We start from the raw sequence: 19750 nt of genomic DNA on the forward strand, positions 1-19750 counted from the left end.
GGGACCATACTCTTGGGGTTTCTCCAGACTCTGTCAGACCAGTAAGTCTGTTTTTTTTTTTTTTTTTATATGTTAGAATTTTGTTCTACATTTTCCCCAGCTCTGTCCAGGACCCTCTATTGTGATCCTTGTCAAAGCAGCCAGTGGTGGTAGCCAGGCAACATCCAGTTGTGCTGGACCCAGTCTGGTGGAATGTGCTATTAATATTGACTCTATATTAACAAGCTTTGATGATGTACAAAGGGTTGAGAGAAAGAAAAGTATTCTTGAATTTTGGGAAGAAAACACTTCACAACATCCCCAGTTATATGAAATTGCTATGGTAGTTTTGGGGGCACAAGCTACTCAGATCAGTGTTGAGAGAGCTTTCTCAGGTTTGAAATTCATCTTGTGAGACAACAGAGCTAGCTTATATGAAAAAATATTAGAGGACATTCTCGTAATTAGATATAATTATGGTTTATTGCAACCACATTTTCTAAATGAACTGTGTAACTTCATATGAATTAAATATATATTTGTAAAAAAAGTTTATTTCATGTAATGTTATGCCAATAGTTCAGCTTAGGACTGGGGTGAATATTAAAGTATAAAAGATTTTATTGCACTTTGCCTTTATGTACTGATGCGTTAGGTAGGATAGCACACTTTGTATTTCTAGTATTTCATGAATAAGTTCTTATCAATTTTACATGACTATTAAGTGTTTTTTTTTTTTTTAGTGGTGAAATGCTGCCCACATCAAAATCAAGTTTGTTTCCAGTGCATTTTATACTGTTGAGAATTTCCTACCAAAAACAGTATTTGGATCTTCAATTTAATATTTACACAATGTTAGCAGTATTTTATCACAATACTAATGTCACTCAGTGCTGCAGCGAATTCCAGTATACTTAAAAATATGTAGCCTTTAAAAAATAATATATTTTACAACATGGTTTTTTTGTATTGAAATATTTTGAGACAGTGACTAAAACTGAACATCATCGTTACTTTAGATTTAATTATTAATAAATGTGCAGAAATAGTTTAATATTTCTACTTTCAAAACTAATTATAAAATCTTAGAATGAATAAAACTCAAGTTAATGTAAAAATGCAATATTATTTGCAATATAAGGAACCAACTTGGTAGCCATATTTCTTCAAGTGAAATTCCTCCAGGTTATCCACTTGCAGAATATAAAGTTGAGATTGAAGAAGGAAAAACCGGTTCGAACAGATTCAGTCATGATCAACAAAGCAAAAGCAGAGCAGAACAAAATTTTTTAAATTTTGGTGAAGTGGAACAATAACCAGAATGGAAAAAAATTACCGTTCGAAGGCTGGACAGCCATACGCCATTTCAATAATTTCTACATGTACAACTGAGTAACATTATGTTCTTCAAATAGTCTCATCTTCTCTGAATTTTTCCAGCACATTTGACTTAGACTCACTGCTCACTAAGCTTCTCATCTAACCTTTTGTGTTGCTATTGTTAATTGGATCTCACACGGATAATTCTTTAAAAGAGCGCAATGCTCAAGGTAGATATACTTTATTGAGATAAGCTTCAGTTCAAAGAAGACTTCAGGGGATAGTTTTGGTTTAAGTTTTAAAGTTTAAACATTATCTCAAGGAGATAGTTCCAGGGGTTTATCCAGCCTCAATGGCTCAGGAAGTCTTACATTGAGAATTGAAAAATCTGTTCCACATTCTTACCCCTTTTGATCAGGATTCTTCCACAGACTCTTTGATCAAAAAAAAACAGTAATTGTAGCTGGGCATCATCCAGTTCTCCTGGTCTCATGGCAAAGGAAGCAGTTCATGGAGATAACCAGACAGGTAATCCATTTCTTCCTTCAATTCCTGACTCTCCTTTTGCCCTGTTGCTCCTGTAGCCTGGATGGCTGCTTGCTAGCTTTTAAGACCCTAGGTACTACCTCACAAACTAGGAGGCAGAACAGAAGCACTGAAAAATAATATTAGGCCAATCGATTGGAATGTTCCTCAAAACCATGACCCTAAGTTTCTAGACCAAGAAAACAAATTCCATGAGGTGTTTGGTTGTACTTAAGCAGCTTCAACAGCTGCTTTTTTTTTTTTTTGTAAAAATTTATAACATTTGGACACTTGGCAATTTTTAACAATTTTTCAAATCTTTTCTGTTGAGTTCCTAAAGTATACTCAGAAAATTACTTCAATGCCTGGTGTTTAATCCATCTGTACTGCCACACTCTGTTATCACATTCTTACTTTATTCCCCAGTGTTAAAAATCCATATACACAAAGGGAGCTATCTTTGTCAGATTCCTCTTCAACAGGAGTTTAGGGAGTGGAGTGGGGATGTGGAGCCCTAAGGAAGATTTATTATTCCTGGGTTCCTCAGAACATGGTAAACTGGTGGAGTATACCACTGGGCTCAGCACTGGAGATAAATTGAGAGTGGTAGAAAAGCAGCATGGTGCATTTGGGTTGCCTACTGGCCCAGACTATATGGTGCCTTGCTATGCCCTGATTTCCCCCACTGGTTTGTCTCAAATCAAATGCATCAGAGGATATTCCCAGAGCATCACCTCTTCCCAACCCATTTATCAGTAATGAACCAGTTTTCATTTATAATTTTTTGTGCTATCTTTGTCTTTAGATTTGTGCAGAATGATCACATTCTTTCTACCATAATTTTTTTATTTGCTATTATATTCTTTCAAAGAGCAAGTTCTCTTTGTATGAGGAGAGACAAGAAGGGTTTGGGATAACTCCCCAAACCTGAAATCCTTGGACCGACTGCAAAGTACACATGCTACTGCAGCTGCCTCCACCTCTAAAACCACCCTATGGTACTTTGATAGCGAAAGACTTAGAGGGAAGGAGCAGGCTCAGGGGAGCTGAGAAACTACTGAAATGGCCAAATAATCTATCAATCACAGCCTAGAGGCTTTCAGTTTCCAAGCCCCATAGATGTCAGTGCAGACTAAGATATTTTGAACTCAGCTGTGTAAAGCAGAATCAATGGTTTAATGAGCAGGAAGACATGAGGACTCCGAAAATGTGAGGGCACAGACACCAACTATTAAAGCAACTCTTTAGCTTTTTTTTTTACAACATACTAAACACGAAAAAGGCAGTCTTATCCCATAGTAAATACAAATATTCTAAATTGTATGAGTTTATTAACAATGACTGTTTGGTATAATAGCATCTTTGACAAAAAGATAACTTGAAGACGATAAGTTTTGTTATTATGTCTCCAATATTCTCAGGACCAACTGAGATCACTTACCAAACCAAACCCACTGCCGTCAGTTCAGTTCTGACTCATAGCAACCCTATAGGACAAGGTAGAACTTCCCCACAGGGTTTCTAAAGCTGTAAATCTTTGTAAAACAGACTGCCACATCTCCCACAGAGCAACTGGTGGATTGGAACTGCCGTCCTTTCAGTTACTAGCCAAGCGATTTAATCACAGTGTATGAGTAGGCCACAGTGAAAAACCAATGCTGAGCAGAAAAATTTATGCTGTACTTCCCACCCCAGAAGGAATTGATGAGAGTCACCAGGAATCAGAGGGTGCACTGATCAAGAGAGGAACAGTGGAAGTGAGAACAGGTTTTCCGTACTGAGATACAAAAGATCTGATATGGAGAAAAGAGGAGACCAGGATGAAGAGACTGCCCAACTGTCCACAGGCAAAATGGAAGGTCACTGGAATCCCAAACCAGTACAGATCCTGTGTCACTATTCAGTGAGGATGTCAGATCCCCAGATTGAGACACTTCTGATCACCATCTGGTGATGACTCTAAGAACCTCGCCTGTATGTTTCCATGGATGATCCTGCAGGGAGAAGACTCCTTACTACCTGGGATTCTCCTGAGCCCACCCAAATATCTCACTGTGGACATGCACCTAATTAACATTTCATCGCAGTCCTTTTGTTGTTGTTAGTTGTCATCAAGTCAGTTCCAACTCATGGTGACCTTCTGTACAACAGGGTGAAACATTACCCGGTCCTGTGCTGTCTCCATGAGTGTTGGTATGTTTGAGCCCATTGTTAGGGCTATTGCGCCAATCTTTCTCACTGAGGGTCTCCCTCATTTTTGCTCAGGAATATAAGATAATGTAATTGCTACTAAGAGCTTATAAGGATATGGGGAGGAGAAAGCACTAGTGCTGATAACTGGGTGGAGCAAACCTACACATGGTACCTACTGGACTTTTGAGTCCAGGACCCTTTCTTTCACCTCTGAGAAGAGGGATGTAACTGAAACCAACTTATAGGCTTCATACTCTTTTTAGCAGAGAGCTTCACTTCTTGAGCCAGAAGACACTATTAAAAATAGGATGCCCGTCAGTGTGTAGATCTCTTCTGTTGTGTATATAACCTATGTATATACATACATACACTTTCAGGTCTTTACATCCTGTAACCAGCTTTCATCCTTAGGTGGGAATTGGGCATTCCAGTAAATGAAAAAAATACGAATATCCCTGGAGAATCACTTGTCAATAATTCAAGGCAGCACAGATTGTGCCTCGTGAGTAGTGTCTCTGTCACTGTAGTAATGCAGTGGCCAGAATGCAGGGGCTAAATGGAAAATGTATAGGAATAGATTGCCCCCAATTTCCTCAGATGAGTGCTGATACAGGAGAGCTTGTGTATACACACAGAAAGAGACTGGAAATATCCAACATGGAATCCCTTCTTTTCTGAAATGTCACACAAAGATAGGCAAGTTGAGAATTCCTGTAGCCACCCAGGGGCCAGATTAGAACCACCTGGCTAAGCATCATCGATAATTCTTTGGGAAAGAATTCAAATAAAAATGCCAAAAGACAAGGGGATACCACCAAGCCATGCATCAACATCCCCTGCAGAAACAATTCCCCGCCTGTCTCACTGAAGGAGAGAACAGGTTTTCTTCATTCCTAGGAACTACCATAGCACTCAATTAAAAGCAGAGCTGGCTTAGTCTTGGCAGTAGTGTCAGGGACCTGAAAAATATGTTTTCAGAAGAACCAACTATGGTTTCCCTGAAGGCACAAACCTGTTCAGTGTGACATTGCTCTTGCTGACAGAGCTTATATTTTTCAGTAATAAGTAGGGCAAAACTTTATCGAAAGTTAAGAAACTTATATAAGTGCTTTACATTTAATGATATTTAATTTTTCACAATGATATTACATATTAGATGAGCTTTTATACCAAAATTATTTTGAGAAAATAAACAGAGCCATTTAGTAACATTTTCAAGGTTACACCACTACTGAATGAAGAGACAGGATTTAAACTCAGTCTGGACACCAAAAAAAAAACCTCTACTCTTGGTGCGTATACTATTTATGGTCTTTTTCCTTGGCTCCTTTATGTGTACGGAATCATGCGTAAACTGACAGAATGCTAGAGACTTCTTACTTAGTGAATGACTACTATATGCTGTTGCCGTCAAGTCGATTCTAATTCACAGCAACCCCATAGAACAGAGTAGAACTGCCCCATAGAGTTTCCAAGGCTGTTGTCTTTATGGAAGAAAACTGCGACATCTCTCTCCTGTGAAGCCACTGGTGGGTACGAACCACTGACCTTTTGGTTAACAGCCAAGTACTTTAACCATTGTGCCACCAGCATTCCTTAATGACTCCCATGCATGGTCTTTAATAATACAGAAAAGTTGTTGAAAATCTTTGCCTCATCTTTTCAGGTCAGTGGCAGAGGGAATGAAGAAACAATGAGTGGGTGGGTGTGTTACCCAAATGATAGCAGTCATTTTTCCTAGGGAATGTGGAAAATGATAAATACGCACTCTCTGCTAATGCTAGCAAGATATTGGAAATAATAATACACAATGAAAATTGTATATTTTATTGATGCGTGAATGATGTTTGAAAGGAAGGAATAGAGGCAAGGAAGAGAGAGTCGGAGTGGAACAGACGAGCTCAGGTTCAGGAGATGCACGGCAGGGCAAGGGCAGTGCACAGAAATAGGTGAGGGTATAAGATAGTTCAGGAGTCTGGTAAACAAAGAGACACGGGTAACGTACATTTCATAGGATTGAAATATGGACAAGTAGGCTTAGAAAAGCAACACTTAGAGAATTTGTAGATGAGAAACCCGTGGTTTGTGACATTAAAAAAAGACAAAGAGCCAGCCTCATAATCTAGGAAAATGCCAACATGATTGGGAGGAACAGCCAGAGAGAGGGTTAAGATTGAAGGATTATTCAAAGATGAATTCTCAAATGTATTATACCATATAACCATATAACCCAAAAGCCACATTCTGTAACTATATAACCCAAAAGCCACATTGAGGACTGTAGCTAGAATAAAGAGTTTGATGATCAGCATATATAGCACGTGTACGGCAATGTCTAAAACATACCCCCAAGATCCATTCAGTTTTGTTAGACACATCTACCTCCCAGTAATGTTTCCCTGACTCCATATACGGGAAGCCCAGGACACCATAGTTATCGTAAATACCAATATTAAATGATTCGAATGGCATCCAGTACAGCACCGATCTCACTTGTCGCCAATCATCAGTAATCGTCACGTTGGCATTAGGCATCATTGGTCTCAGTGTTAAGTAAACCGTAGGAAAATAACAGGGTCAGATGAGGGATATGAGTTAGGATTATTTGTGACATTAAGAGAGGGATTTTGAGGAAAACATGAGAGGGAATTAAACAGAACCTTGTTCAGGGGTCATAGGGAAAGGTAGAACACTCAGGAAATGTAATATGTAGGTGGGCATTGGATGAGGACACATGGGCATCAAAGACTGTGACCTACTAGAGAACGTACAGTTATGAATGGTAGTAAGAATAGGTGGCTTGAAGACACTGTGATTCCTCCTCACCCCCGTAGTATTGGGTATCTGTCGGCTCTGAAATGACAAAAGGTACCATGATATTGAATATAAGCAATAGAGTCAGCACTGACATCTGTCTCTCTCCAGATTAAGACAGGGGACTATGATGAGACAATGAACTTATGACTGACAGCAATAGACATCTGATCATTCCCCTTCAAATATGACTACATCATGAGCAAACATTATCTCTCCTCCTGCATCTCCTCTGTACCTTGTCTCCCACTTAGCCCTTGTCACCAAGAATCCCACATCCACACCCTTCTCCCAACTCTCCTCACCTCTAAACATCTGCAGTATACCCCTCAGATCTGGAGCTTGGAATGTTCTCCTTGGTTTCTTGGGAAAAGTTTTTGGCCTCTTCACGGTGAAGGTCTCACTCCTAGGGAAGACAAAAGTTGATTCCCTCACCTCTGACCTTATCTCCTTCCGACACTGCTGTCTTCCTTTCTTTCCACCGTATTGATGCTCTTGAAGAACCCTTGATTCCTTAAGAGCCTGAGAGGGGAGAAAGGAGACAATTGACACTAGGCTAGAAGACTTGTGCTCATGTCTACATTATCATTTACTCTTTGTAAGACCTTGGGAAGGTTGACCTCTCAGTTGTATAGTGTCTTCCTTCTAAAATGAAATTATTAACTCTTCTCTCTCTACCTCCTAGAAATCATATGAAGTTATATGAGGCAATGGATCAAAATTAAAAAACAAAAAACACTTTGGTACCTCTACAAAATAAAATTTAATATGTGGAAAAGTCAAAGCCATGGATGTGAGTTCCCAGGGAAACGGTCAGAAAGTGAGGTTTACACAACCTGGCTCCTTGGGATTTGGGACATATGAAGTGTGGCAATCCTATCTGATGAGGCCCAAGAGTCTTCAAAGTCTGTTCCTCCAGTAGGAAGACCCTCACAATAACATTTGAGGTTTCAGGTTCTCTGGGGAAAAGTTACAAACACTTGGGAAGGAAGAAATTATGAACACCAGCCAAACTAATAGTGGTCTGAATATAATTTGCAATAAGCTTGATGCCTTCAAGTAGCTGTACTTTATTGGACACGAGGGGGCTACCTTGCCATACAGACTTCTAAGGTAGGTGACCAAGATTGATCAATTGCTCATATCAAGCCAAAATAATATTTCCCTAGTCTGGCATCTGTTTTTGAAAATCTAAAGGAAAAATATGAATGAAGTGTCGGCATGGACATTTCTGGGGACTTGGTAGGTAAGGAGGATAGGAACCTACTGTGAAAAGGCAAGCACCAACGAAATATGGGAACTTGAGCTGGATGCAGAGACAGAGGTGATAAAAATGAGTGAAGTCACAGGGGTCTAATATTGCAACATCTTACCCCTATTAAAAAAAAAAAAAATTTTTTTATCCCTATTACCCTTACCAGCTCAACTCTATGACCCCCGTATCACACAAATTCTTTACCATAGAATCTAGTCCATTCTCAATAGTTATGGAACACTCAAACCTGATTTGTGACTGGAAATTTAAGATAAAACTACATCCAATTTTTCCTGTTTGGAGATTTTTCATTCTTCTTGACATCACACAACTTTCATGGTTACAAGGCTTTCTTCACAGCACAAAAGGATCACTCCTGGTCACCCAAACATACCTTTTTATAATGTCATTCACACCCTAGGGAGAGGGGAGAAAACTTTGAGTCAAGGAGTGATGGGTACTCCCCATTTATAACACTTCATCTCACCCCCAACAACCCCTGATGTGACAGAAATAGAGAAACGGTTCCAGAATGAGGGCTAATACCTATAAGTAAGACCATGAATGAAGATTCACGGAGATTGTCAGATTCCTTAAACTGTAGAAATAGCTTTAACTCTTGTAGAAATACTGGAGGACGTTTCCAATACGAAGTGGAATACAGTATGAAAAAAAAACAAAAGGCCCATCATTCTTTTTTCATCCCAAATGCTTATGGTAGGTACCTCACACGAAATGACTAGAATAATACTTTGTTCTCTCATTTATTGTATACACATACAAAATGAAACACTATGATTTGCTACATATTATACTAGGCTTTAGGAGCACTGGTGACACAACGGTAAAGCAATCAGCTACTAACTGAAAGGTTGGTGGTTTGAACGTACCAGGTGCTTCATGGGAGGAAAGACCTGGCAATCTGCTCCCATAAAAATAACAACCTAGGAAACCAGTTCTATTCCACAGGGTTGCTATGAGTCGGAATTGACTCAGTAGCACAAAACATAACAACATACTAGGCTTTGGAGAATCAAAGATGAGTAATTAATAACAACGGTCCTATAAAGCTTTCATGGTTCTTGCTGAGGGCACAAGCAAACTTGTATATTTACACAGCTATTTCTCAAGCCTTGTTCTTCTCATTCTGTACGCTAACTGTAAGTAACCTCATCTATTCCTCTAAATTCATCACACACATGTGCTGTTAATTCCAATTCTCTATCTTATTCTCAGATTTGTCTCTTAAATGCAAGCCAATGGATTTAGTAGTGAAGAAGCTAAAGACCAGAAAATTCAGGGTGTCTAACACCAAAATTACTGACTGCCAGCCATGTTGTTTCCTCTCTTAAACCCGTAACGTTACCAAATCCACTTATTTACAGTCCTAAAAACAATATCTTACCCTAAACTCCAGTCTCTACCAACTCAGATCAGTCAACATCCTTAATTGCTTTTAGCCATCTGCTCTTCGTCACTGTCATACTGTTTAATTTGTTTGAAGAGATATACGCCAATATATTTAATCTCCTTTACTCTATTTTCCCCCTTTCATGTATCCAAAGACTAGGCCAACAAGGTCTTTCACAGAGCATACGTTTTTAATTTTAACTAAGTCCAACTTAGATCATTTTTTTCTTTCATAAATCACAGTTTTTGTCTTGTATCTAAAAATTCATCACCTACAATTTATCCTGTTATTTCATAGAAGGTTTAGAGCTTGGAGTTTTACATTAAGGTGTGTGATTCAATATTGAGTTAACTTCTGCGAAAGGTGTAAGGTCAGTATCTAGATTTATTCATTTATTTAGCCATAGACTTAAGAAAATATTTGTAAAAACACAAATCTGATAAAGGACTTGTACCCAAAATATACAAGGAACTCCTAAAACTCAACAATAAACTCCCCCCCGCCAAAAAAAAGAAAAACTAAACCTATTGCCGTTTTGTCAATTCTGATGCATAGCAACCTCAGAGGACAGAGTAGGACTGCCATATAGGGTTTCCAAGGAGTTCCTGGTGGATGTGAACTGCTTGCTGACCTTTTGGTTAGCACCACAGCGCTTAACACTACGCCACCAGGGTTTCCAATAAAAAAAAAACAGATAACCCAATTTAAAAAATGGGCAAAAGATCTGAACAGATACTTCACCAAAGAAGAGATACACATGGCAAATAAGTATATGAAAAGAAGCTCCACATCACATATCCTTAGGGAACTGCAAATTAAAACAACAACAAATGCCACTACATACCTACTAAAATGGCTAACATCCAAAACACTGACAATACCAAATGCTGGTGAGGATATGGAGCAACAGGGACTATCACTCACTGCAGGTGGAAATGCAAAATATTATAGCCACTCTCAAAGAGAGTTTCTTACGAAGCTAAACACAACCTTACTATACAATTCAGCAATCATATTCCTATGTATTTACCCAAATGAGTTGAATATGTACACCTACACAAAAACATGAACACAATTTTTATAGCAGTTTTATTCATAATTTATTCATAATTGCTGCTGTTCACAACTGTTTGGTTGGAAATAACCAAGATGCTCTTCAGCGGGTGAATGAATAAACAAACAAAAGTATACCACATGTTGTTGAGTTGTTGTGTGCCGTCAAGTCATTTTGGACACATAGCCACCCTACAGGACAGAGTAGAACTGCCTCAACTGCCCAGTAGTGTCTTCTAGGCTGAAATCTTATGGAAGCAGATCACCAGGTCTTTTCTCCCGTGGAGCGGCTAGTGGGTTCAAACCACTGACCTTTCAATTAGCAGTTCAGTGCTTAAGCATTATGCCTCTAGAGCTCCATGATACATCATATAATGGAATACTATTCAGTGATAAAAAGCTACTAACCTTAACTACATATTGGTAAGTGAAAGAAGCCTGAATGAAAAGGCTAAACACCATATAATTCCAACTACATGACACTCTGGAAAAGACAAAACTATAGAGAATGTAAAAAGATAAACGGTATCTAGGGGCCCATTAGAGAGAGAGAGGAATAAAAAAGAAAATATACCAAATTGTACATTTAAACATGTGTTGTTTATTGTGCGTCAATTATACTTCAATAAAGTGGTTTAAAAGAAAAAAATGGAAAGTTCTAAATAGGCCTAGGTCTCAGAGTGCCTTATTAGTACTTCAGATGATTCTGATATTATACAACAAATCTAAGGATATCTTTTTTAGGGTAAAAGGAGCTCTGGTGGTAGAGTGGTTAATTGCTTGACTGCTAATCAAAAGGTCGAGGTTTGAACCCACCAGCTGCTCTGTGAGAGAAAGATGTGGCAACCTGCTTCCATAAAGATGTATAGCCTTGGAAACCTATGAGGATGTTCTACTCTTTTAGGGTCACTATGAGTCAAAAGTCAACTCAACAGTAATGGGTTTGGTTTGGTTTTCTAGGGTAGTCTGACAAAAAATAAAAAGAAGACAACCAATGGGGCTAAAAAAAAAAAGCTGACAGGACAGGAATTCCAGCTTTGGCTGAGTAAGATCAGTAGGCTGTTGACCAATAAAGTAACTATAAAGTTAGACAAAGCTGACATCAGCAACCATTTCAACATCTGAGGCATATATAATTTAAGTATCATTAAATCTTGAAAAATTGCTGAACTTCTGATAAGATCAGTGAGAATATCTGGTATTTTGACTTGAGGTTGCTCCCATCAGCCCATCAGCCCCCCTTCCCACTTAGATGATGCAGAGATTCTCTTAGGATAGGGAAGGCAATGAGGATGAGCAGCTTCTCCCCAACAGTCAAAGGGAACTCTTTCAAGTTGGAGCACTGAAAAAATCCACACAGTAGTGTTGTTGCTAGCAATCTCAGAGGCATGTGAATGGGATGGGTCAATAACTCTACTAGCCTATTGCTGCAGTCATGGTTGGGACAAGTATATTCCTGTCTGAGCTTGCATGCATACTCAGTGGTGACTATAGAAGGGTCGAACCACCCATACAATACTGGTCAATGCTAATAATGTACATACGTGCATATAAACATGCATAGGAGATTGAAATTACCCAGCAGAGATCAAAAGCCATGGCGTATTTAAAGATGGCCTGAACTTTGAATGTGCTCCTTTACCCAAAGACAGATCCATCAGGGTAGAACAGGAGCCTTACTGCCTCATTGTGGTTGAGCATAACTACTATTTGAGTTGAATGTGCAGCCAATGGTACACTGATGCCAGACTTTAAAAAGGTACTGAATCCATGCTTAAAAAGTACACTTGATTTTTTTTTTCTTAAATTGAGCAGAGACATCATTAGTTATGCCTCCTGGAGAGGTCAGATACCACAAATTTAGCCCTGAGAATAAACAAGGAAGTCAACTGAATTTTAAAGAAGAAATAATACTAATCCTTCACAATTTTTTTTTTTAAATAGTGGAGAGGACGAATCCCAACCAGGTTTATGTGTATAAAAGGGAGGGAGAAAAAGCAAACAAACAAACAACTCTTGAAACTCAAAGAGCTTTTGTTTATCTGTGACTAAGCAGCATGAACAGGTGTCTGACAAATACTCAACACAAGATCACAGATAATGGGCTCAGTGAATAACACTAGATACAATGGATCTTCTCTCCAAGGTCAAATTTTGCACTGCCCTTCAAAATTTAATGATAATTGAGTTTTTGCTCAATATTCATGCATTCAGTTTTTCCTACTACCTCTGCAATCGAAATAGGGAAAGGGCACTGCAAGGCCAATGAAACCTTAGTGTTGTTACCAGAGGGAGCCCAATAACGGAGAAGTCTTCATTTTTCCTGAATCTCAGATGTGGGAGGGGCACCTTCCCAAGTCTTACCTGCAGCATCTCTACTGAGGACGCCTGCAGTCGATGCTCCAGATCTGAGACGAGCTCTTCTGCCAATTGGCTCTGCTGGGCCAGTTCATTCTCACCCTCTGCCAGGTTATCCATAATATTCTCCTCCTCTTTCTGCAGCTTTTGTAGTTCGCACTGCTCCTCACTGTCCAGAATATCTCTCAGCTGATTAAACTGTGCTTGGACATTTTGTCTCTCAGTCTCTATCTGATTCTTCAGGGATGAGAAAGAGAAGCAGTCAGTTGATCTGGCAGAGGGCTTACTTTGCAAGGGGCTGGGAGCCAGGAAGAGAACTATTTTCTTTGGGGAGATCTCACAGGGAGCAGAGACAGAAGCAGGGGAGCAATTCTTGAGGAAACTGCTTTACTTTTTCCCTTCCTCGTATCCTAAAACAAAGGCCACAAGCCAGCCTGACTGAGGCCCACCCTGAGCCAAAGTGAAGTACCTGGATGAGGCTCAGCTTTCACACAGCTGTCCAAAACACTCATGCCTCCCCACAGCCCCACCCCAACACAATGTTTTACTCTGAGGTTGGAATCATGGCCCATGCCCCATAACTTCCCTCAGAAGACTCAGCCTCAAACAGCATGACACTGATGGACACAGGATTCACCAAGCTTCCTTACCAGAGACTCCCTCTATATCTCAAGCTCCAAATATCTGTATTCATACAACCATTTTGAAAAACAGCATGGCACTTCCTTAAAAAGCTAGGAATAGAAATACCATACCATCCAGCAATCCCATTCCTAGGATTAAATCCTAGAGAAATGAGAGCTGTCACATGAATAGACATAGGCACAATCTTGTCCATTACAGCATTATTCACAATAGCAAAAAAGATGGAAACAACCTAAGTTCCCATCAACAAATGAATGGATAAACAAGCTATGGTACATACGCACAATGAAGTACTACACAATGATAAAGAACAATGATGAATCTGTGAAACATCTCACAACATGGATGAATCTGGAAGGCATTATGCTGAGTGAAATAAGTCAGTCACAAAAGGACAAATACTGTATGAGACCATTATTATAAAAACATATGAAAATATTTCCACACAGAAAGCAACAATCTTTGATGGTTACGAGGGAGGGGAGGGGTGGGATGAGAAAAACGTTAACTAGATAGTAGATAACTGGTAATTTTGGTGAAGGGTAAGACAGTATACAATACTGGGGAAGTCAGCACAACCTGACCAAGGCAAAGTCATAGAAGCTTCACAGACACATCCAAGTGTCCTGAGGGACCAAGCTATTGGGCTGAGGGCTGGGGACAATGGTCTTAGGGGACATCTAGCTTCAATGGCATAACAGTCTATAAAGAAATGTTCTACATCATACTGTGGTGAGTAGCATCTGGGGTCTTAAAAACTTGCAAGTAGCCATCTAAGATACTGGTCCCATCCCTGCAGGAGAATGAAGAAAACTGAAGATACAAGGGAAAGATTAGTCCAAAGGACTAATGTACCTCCACCAGACTGAGCCTAGAACAACTAGATGGTACCTGGTTACTGTTACTGCGATTTTGCAAGTTAGAGCCGCCTGCTGCAAACAGCTAATTCTTGAGACAGGGGTGAGGTGGGTAGCAGGAGCTTTATCACATATACCGATATATGGAAACAGAGGGGAATGATCTCCTCCTAAAGCTGTCTGTCTCGAGGAACTGTAGTCTAGCTGGAGTTTTATAGGGAAAGGGGGACATGGGTTTTAGGAGCTTGTGGAATGTCCATTCCCTTTCTCTTTGGTTTCGGTGGTCATATTTCAAACATGTTGAGTTTTTTCTTGCCATTATCCCATCAGCCCAGGGGGTGGCTGGCACCATCCTTGTCTTGTTTGACAGGCTTAGATTGATATCACTTGTTTTTCAAAGTCCTAGGGGAAACATTAGTTAACATTTAACTTTTAGGGATATTAACACCAGACTCATACTTAGAAAGAGACGGGTTAGGGAAAGGAAAAATGGCTCAGGTTTTGTTCAAGATATGGCTGAGCAGCCTTTTTCATTACTACCACTGACTGCTCTGGCAGGGATCACAATAAAGGGTCCTGGACAGAGCAAGAGAAAAATGTAGAACAAAATTCAAATTCACAAAAAAAGAAAAAAAGACCAGGCTTGCTGGTCTGACAGAGACTGAAGAAACCCTGAGAGTATGGCCCCCGGATACCCTTTTAACTCAGTACTGAAATCACTTCTAAGCTTCATCCTTCAGCCAAACATTAAACAGGTGTACAGGGCCAACAAAAACTCTCGTGGTGTAGTGGTTAAGAGCTACGGCTGCTAACAAAAAGGCTGGCAGTTCAACTCTACCAGGTGCTCCTTGGAAACTCTACGGGGCAGTTCTGCCCTGTCCTATAAGGTTGCTATGAGTTGGAATCAACTGGATGGCAATGGTTCTTTTTTTTTTTTTTAATAAGGCCAACAATAACACACGTGAAGAACATGCTTCGTACTTCAATCATGTATATGACACTAATGGACACATCAACCACAAAGTAAAGATGAAAAGGCAAGAAAGGACAGGAAAACTGGAACGAACAGGAACAGGGAACCCGGGGTGCAGAAAGAGAGTGTTAACACATCGCAGCATTGGCAACCAAAACAATTTGTGTATTAACTGTTTGATGAGAAACTAATTTGCTCTGTAAACTTTCACCTAAAGCACAATTAAAAACTGTATGTATATATATATGTTTTCATTTGTGACATATTCACTCTCCTGCCCCACCCATGATCAGGGGAGAGATGAAGAAGTTGTTGTTGTATGTCATTGAGTCGATTCTGACTCAAAGAAACCCTATAGGACAGAGAAGAACTGCTCCATAGGGTTTCCTAAGCTGTAATCTTTATGGGAACTGATGGTGAGGTCTTTGCTCAAAGAAGCGGCTGGTGGGTTTGAACCGCTGATGTTTCAGTTAGCAGCTAAGCACTTAACCACTGCACCACAAGGGTTCCTAAATGAAGAACAGGACTAATCGAATGCTTTCCATCCAGACTTGTTTACTGTCAGGGAATAAAGAAGAAAAACTCTGCCCAGACAGAACTCCCTCGAGAGGAATCTCCTCCTACCTTCCAGGAAGCCCTCTCTTCTCTGATGTCAGCTCCCAGCTTCTCAGCTTTCTTCTGCTTCATTCTCAGCCTTTCAAGAGCTGCCTTGAGTTTTGCCTGTAAAAAACATAATCATATCAGAGTCAAGCGATGAGTTTTCTTTGTGCTTGGATAGAAGATAAATTGAGGCAGATAGCTGGCTGCTCTCAGAAGAGGCTAGAGTTTGCAGAAGCTGCGAGGCTGGCAATTAGAATCTATGGCTTAGAAGAAAAACTGAGGATGTAAATATATTCTTTAAGCCCCAGGTGATAGAAGTCAGCTACGTCTCATCAAAAGTAGCCTGATTCTCTCTAATCCTAGAAAAAGAGCCCTAATCCTGCAGCAACGAAAGTCCTTTTCTCTTGACCCAGCAAGCCCCCAGCTGCCCTCTAGCTGGGCAATCAGAGTTTAATCTGGCCACCAAATCTCCACCCACCCAGCAAGCGATATAAAATTATCTACTTCTGGCCAAGGGTCTATACTCTGGACTTATTCATTATTTAAATGATTGTAATACACAAAAATATCCTTCAAGCCTCAGAAGGTGAGCATAGCATATGGAAAGAAACTGCAAGTCTCAGCTCTATGATGACAAAGTAATTAAAGTAGGGTGGAAAGTAGAAGTTCCCATTAGGTATCATGTTCTGCCTTGTCTTCTTCCATTCTGGTCTCTCACCTGGTTCTCCTGGGCAACCTCCTCCACAAGGAACGTATGATGACCACGGTGTTCCTGAGTTCGCTCACAAAGCCAGCAAATAACCTTCCCGTCCTCCTTACAAAAGAGCAATAGTTTTTCTCCATGGCGCTCACAGACATCTCCCGTTTGCCCCTTCTCCTCCAGGCTCACTTTGACCTCCCTCAGTTTCTCCACTATGTTGGCCAAATGCCAATTAGGCCGTAGGTTGTCAGCCTGGTATTTGATCCGGCACATAGGACAGGTGCTCTCCCCTTCTGAGCTAACCATGGATGTCTTACTGTTCACAGTGATACAGGCTTGGCAGAAGCTGTGGCCACAGTCTAGGCTCAGGGGTTCTCTCAGAAGCTCTAAGCAAATGGGGCAGGTCACCTCTTCCTGCAGGTTCACTAAGATTGCAGATGCCATTGATACTCTTTTCTGGCTTCTTTCTGTTCTGACTCTGGAGGCTCTCCTTGCTCACAGAGTCCTGGGTAGCTGGGCTGCTTGATGGGGGCAAGTTAAGAAACAAACACAGGAATAAGAAGGATACGGCTGTGCAGAAATCAAGGGCAGGTCAAGACCAAATACCAAAATACAAAAAACAGAAGAGAAACACAGAAAGGAGTTCAGTCCCCTGGGTTAAAAGGGCCTTCAACAATAATTTCAAACACTTTACTCCCAGTTCATGTCACATAGCAAATTCCAACCTTTCTGTGCAAGGATTATTTTCCTGTACTTCCACCAAAGAGAAGAAAAACCTGAGGTCCTTCCTATGAAGATCCTTGTGTGATCCACTACCAATCCTTCGATATTTCACACGTCAAACAAATCTATAATAAGAAAATCACCAAACCCACTGCTGTTTCAGGGTTTTTACACTTGCTGATCTTTGCTCAGCATGGCATGTTTCGCCTAATATCAGTATTATTCTTATACTACAGTCTGGAGCCCTGGCGGCTCAGTGGTTAAGAGATCAGCTGCTAACCAAAAAGTCGGCAGTTCAAATCTACCAGCTGCTTCTTGGAAACCCTATGGGGTAGTTCTACTCTGTCATATAGGATTGCTATGACTGACTCGGCAAAATGGGTTTGGTTTTGCTCTTTATATTACAGTCCACTCTGGGAATTTAACAGAGGGATTGTGGAGAGCAGGGCATATATGAGCAAGAGAGGAGTGAAAGGACTAAGACTCTGTTCTCTCTCTCATGGGCTGTCATGTCTGCTGGCCTGACTAGGAGCCTGGGCTTTCACACAGGGGAACACAGGGGCTCCACCTCACAAGGCTTCTCTGGGGGGAGCGGGAAAAGGACTTTCTGCCTCTGAAAAAAGAAGATTCTAGCTGCACTCAGCAAGGTGCAATATCCTAACTATAGAATAAGAAGAGGATGGGGAAGATTCAGCCTGGAGACATAACAGCCCCTCCAGGAAAAAACAAGGTCCTTCACTTCTTCAAACCTCCCTTCTTTCAGGCCCGCCCCTCCCCCAGGCTTAATGGGCCCATCTATCGGCCCGAGGAGCAGGAAGCCTGGAAATACCCTTTTGTTCCCTTCAAAGCAGCTTCAGGACCATAAATAAAACTCACCAAGCAAATTCAATTATTTTTTCGAGAAGTTTCCGACCCTTTGCCTCCACAAACCGCCCCATGCACCTTCAGTCCCCAGTGCAGAAGTCCAGATTCAGGATAGAAGAGAGAAAGCAGGCCAGGGGCAGCTGTGGTTGGAAGTCACACGGCAAGGGAGGAGCCAGAGCTTCACAAAGAGAGGAGCTGAGGGAGAAACGAAAGTTAAAATCTTACTGACAGGAAAGAAAACAAAGCGGAAGTGAAACGTGCGACCAATGAGAGGCTGCCACTAGGACTCCTGGGGCTAGGGTAATGCTTTAAGGTGTTCTGGTGCCTGGCCCAGACAAGTGCCCAGTGACTACACTCTTTTTGTTGTGGTTGTTTATTTAGACTTAATGAAATGAAGCTGATAAAAAGAGAAAACGCTAGAACGTAGGATTCTGGGCTCAAATCTTCACTTAATCTTCTGATCTATTCCAATACAGCAAGATCTAAAATTCTAGGAAATAAGTTGGGTATTATACTCCTAGTTGGCAAAAAGAAAAGAAAAATGAAACACTAGAGGCTATGTGGTTCAATCATGGCAGAATCTGACTAGAACCCAGACATGGTGATTTTCAAGTCAGAGTTTTTAAATATATCAAACTATAGCGATCCAACGTGGCCACTTTCTCCGATTGAAAGGATAGACATTAACCTGCTCAAAAATAGATATATTTAGGTGCAGTAAATGTCCTAGAAGGTCCAACCTGAATCTTCTGTCATTTCTTGTTTTTTATGTGTATTACCTTAAAAAAAAAAAAAGAAAAAAAATTTTTTTGTTGTTTTCGCCCTACTTTATTTCAGTTTGAGCTTAATTCTGGGTTTTGTTTGTTTTGTTTTCTACCATCTTGAGACAGATATTTAGAGCATTTATTTTCAGCCTTTCTCCTCTTAGATTTGCATCTAATGGTGTAAATTTATCTCTAATCCTAATTTTAGCTGTACCCCCCAAGTTTTTTTTTTTTTTTGAGGTATGTGATTATTATTTTTTTAATTTTATTGTGCTTTAAGTGAAAGTTTACTACAAATCAAGTCAGTCATACAAAAATTTATATACACCTTGCTATATATTCCTAGTTGCTTTCCCCCTAATGAGACAGCACACTCCTCTCCACCCTCTATTTCCGTGTCCGTTCAGCCAGCTTCCGTCCCGCTCTGCCTTCTCATCTCCCCCTCCGCACAGGAGCTGCCCACAGAGCCTCATGTGTCTACTTGATCCAAGAAGCTCACTCCTCACCAGTATCATTTTCTATCCCATAGTCCAGTCCAATCCCTGTCTGAAGAGTTGGCTTTGGGATGTTTCCTGTCTTGGGCTAACAGAAGGTCTGGGGACCACGACCTCTGGGGTCCTTTTAGTCTCAGTCAGACCATTAAGTCTGGTCTTTTTGTGAGAATTTAAGGTCTGCCTCCCACTGCTCTCCTGCTCCCTCAGGGGTTCTCTGTTGTG

General features: G+C 40.5%; 1 protein-coding gene and 1 pseudogene across 4 annotated transcripts in view; both read right to left on the reverse strand.

Annotated features, from left to right (window-relative positions):
* The window catches only part of LOC126079251 (tripartite motif-containing protein 5-like), a 26616-nt gene extending 8164 nt beyond the window's left edge, over positions 1–18452 (reverse strand). The window contains exons 1-7 of one of the 4 annotated variants that reach the window (XM_049890175.1): positions 18283–18452; positions 16702–17201; positions 16008–16103; positions 12915–13145; positions 8481–8503; positions 7137–7237; positions 6789–6870 (exon numbers count right to left, since the gene is read on the reverse strand). In XM_049890175.1, the coding sequence (XP_049746132.1) occupies positions 6791–6870; positions 7137–7237; positions 8481–8503; positions 12915–13145; positions 16008–16103; positions 16702–17127 (957 nt within the window). In that variant the 5' untranslated portion in view covers positions 17128–17201; positions 18283–18452 and the 3' untranslated portion in view covers positions 6789–6790. Of the gene's footprint in view, positions 1–6661; positions 6871–7136; positions 7238–8480; positions 8504–12914; positions 13146–16007; positions 16104–16701; positions 17254–18282 lie in introns of those variants that run through there. The other 3 variants (XM_049890174.1, XM_049890176.1, XM_049890177.1) reach the window with 3 other exon arrangements.
* LOC126079254 (tripartite motif-containing protein 34-like) lies at positions 5831–6562 on the reverse strand (annotated as a pseudogene).
* Positions 18453–19750: the final 1298 nt, after the last annotated feature.

The sequence above is a fragment of the Elephas maximus genome, chromosome 7, assembly GCF_024166365.1.
Source record: "Elephas maximus indicus isolate mEleMax1 chromosome 7, mEleMax1 primary haplotype, whole genome shotgun sequence".
Lineage (NCBI taxonomy): Eukaryota > Metazoa > Chordata > Mammalia > Proboscidea > Elephantidae > Elephas > Elephas maximus.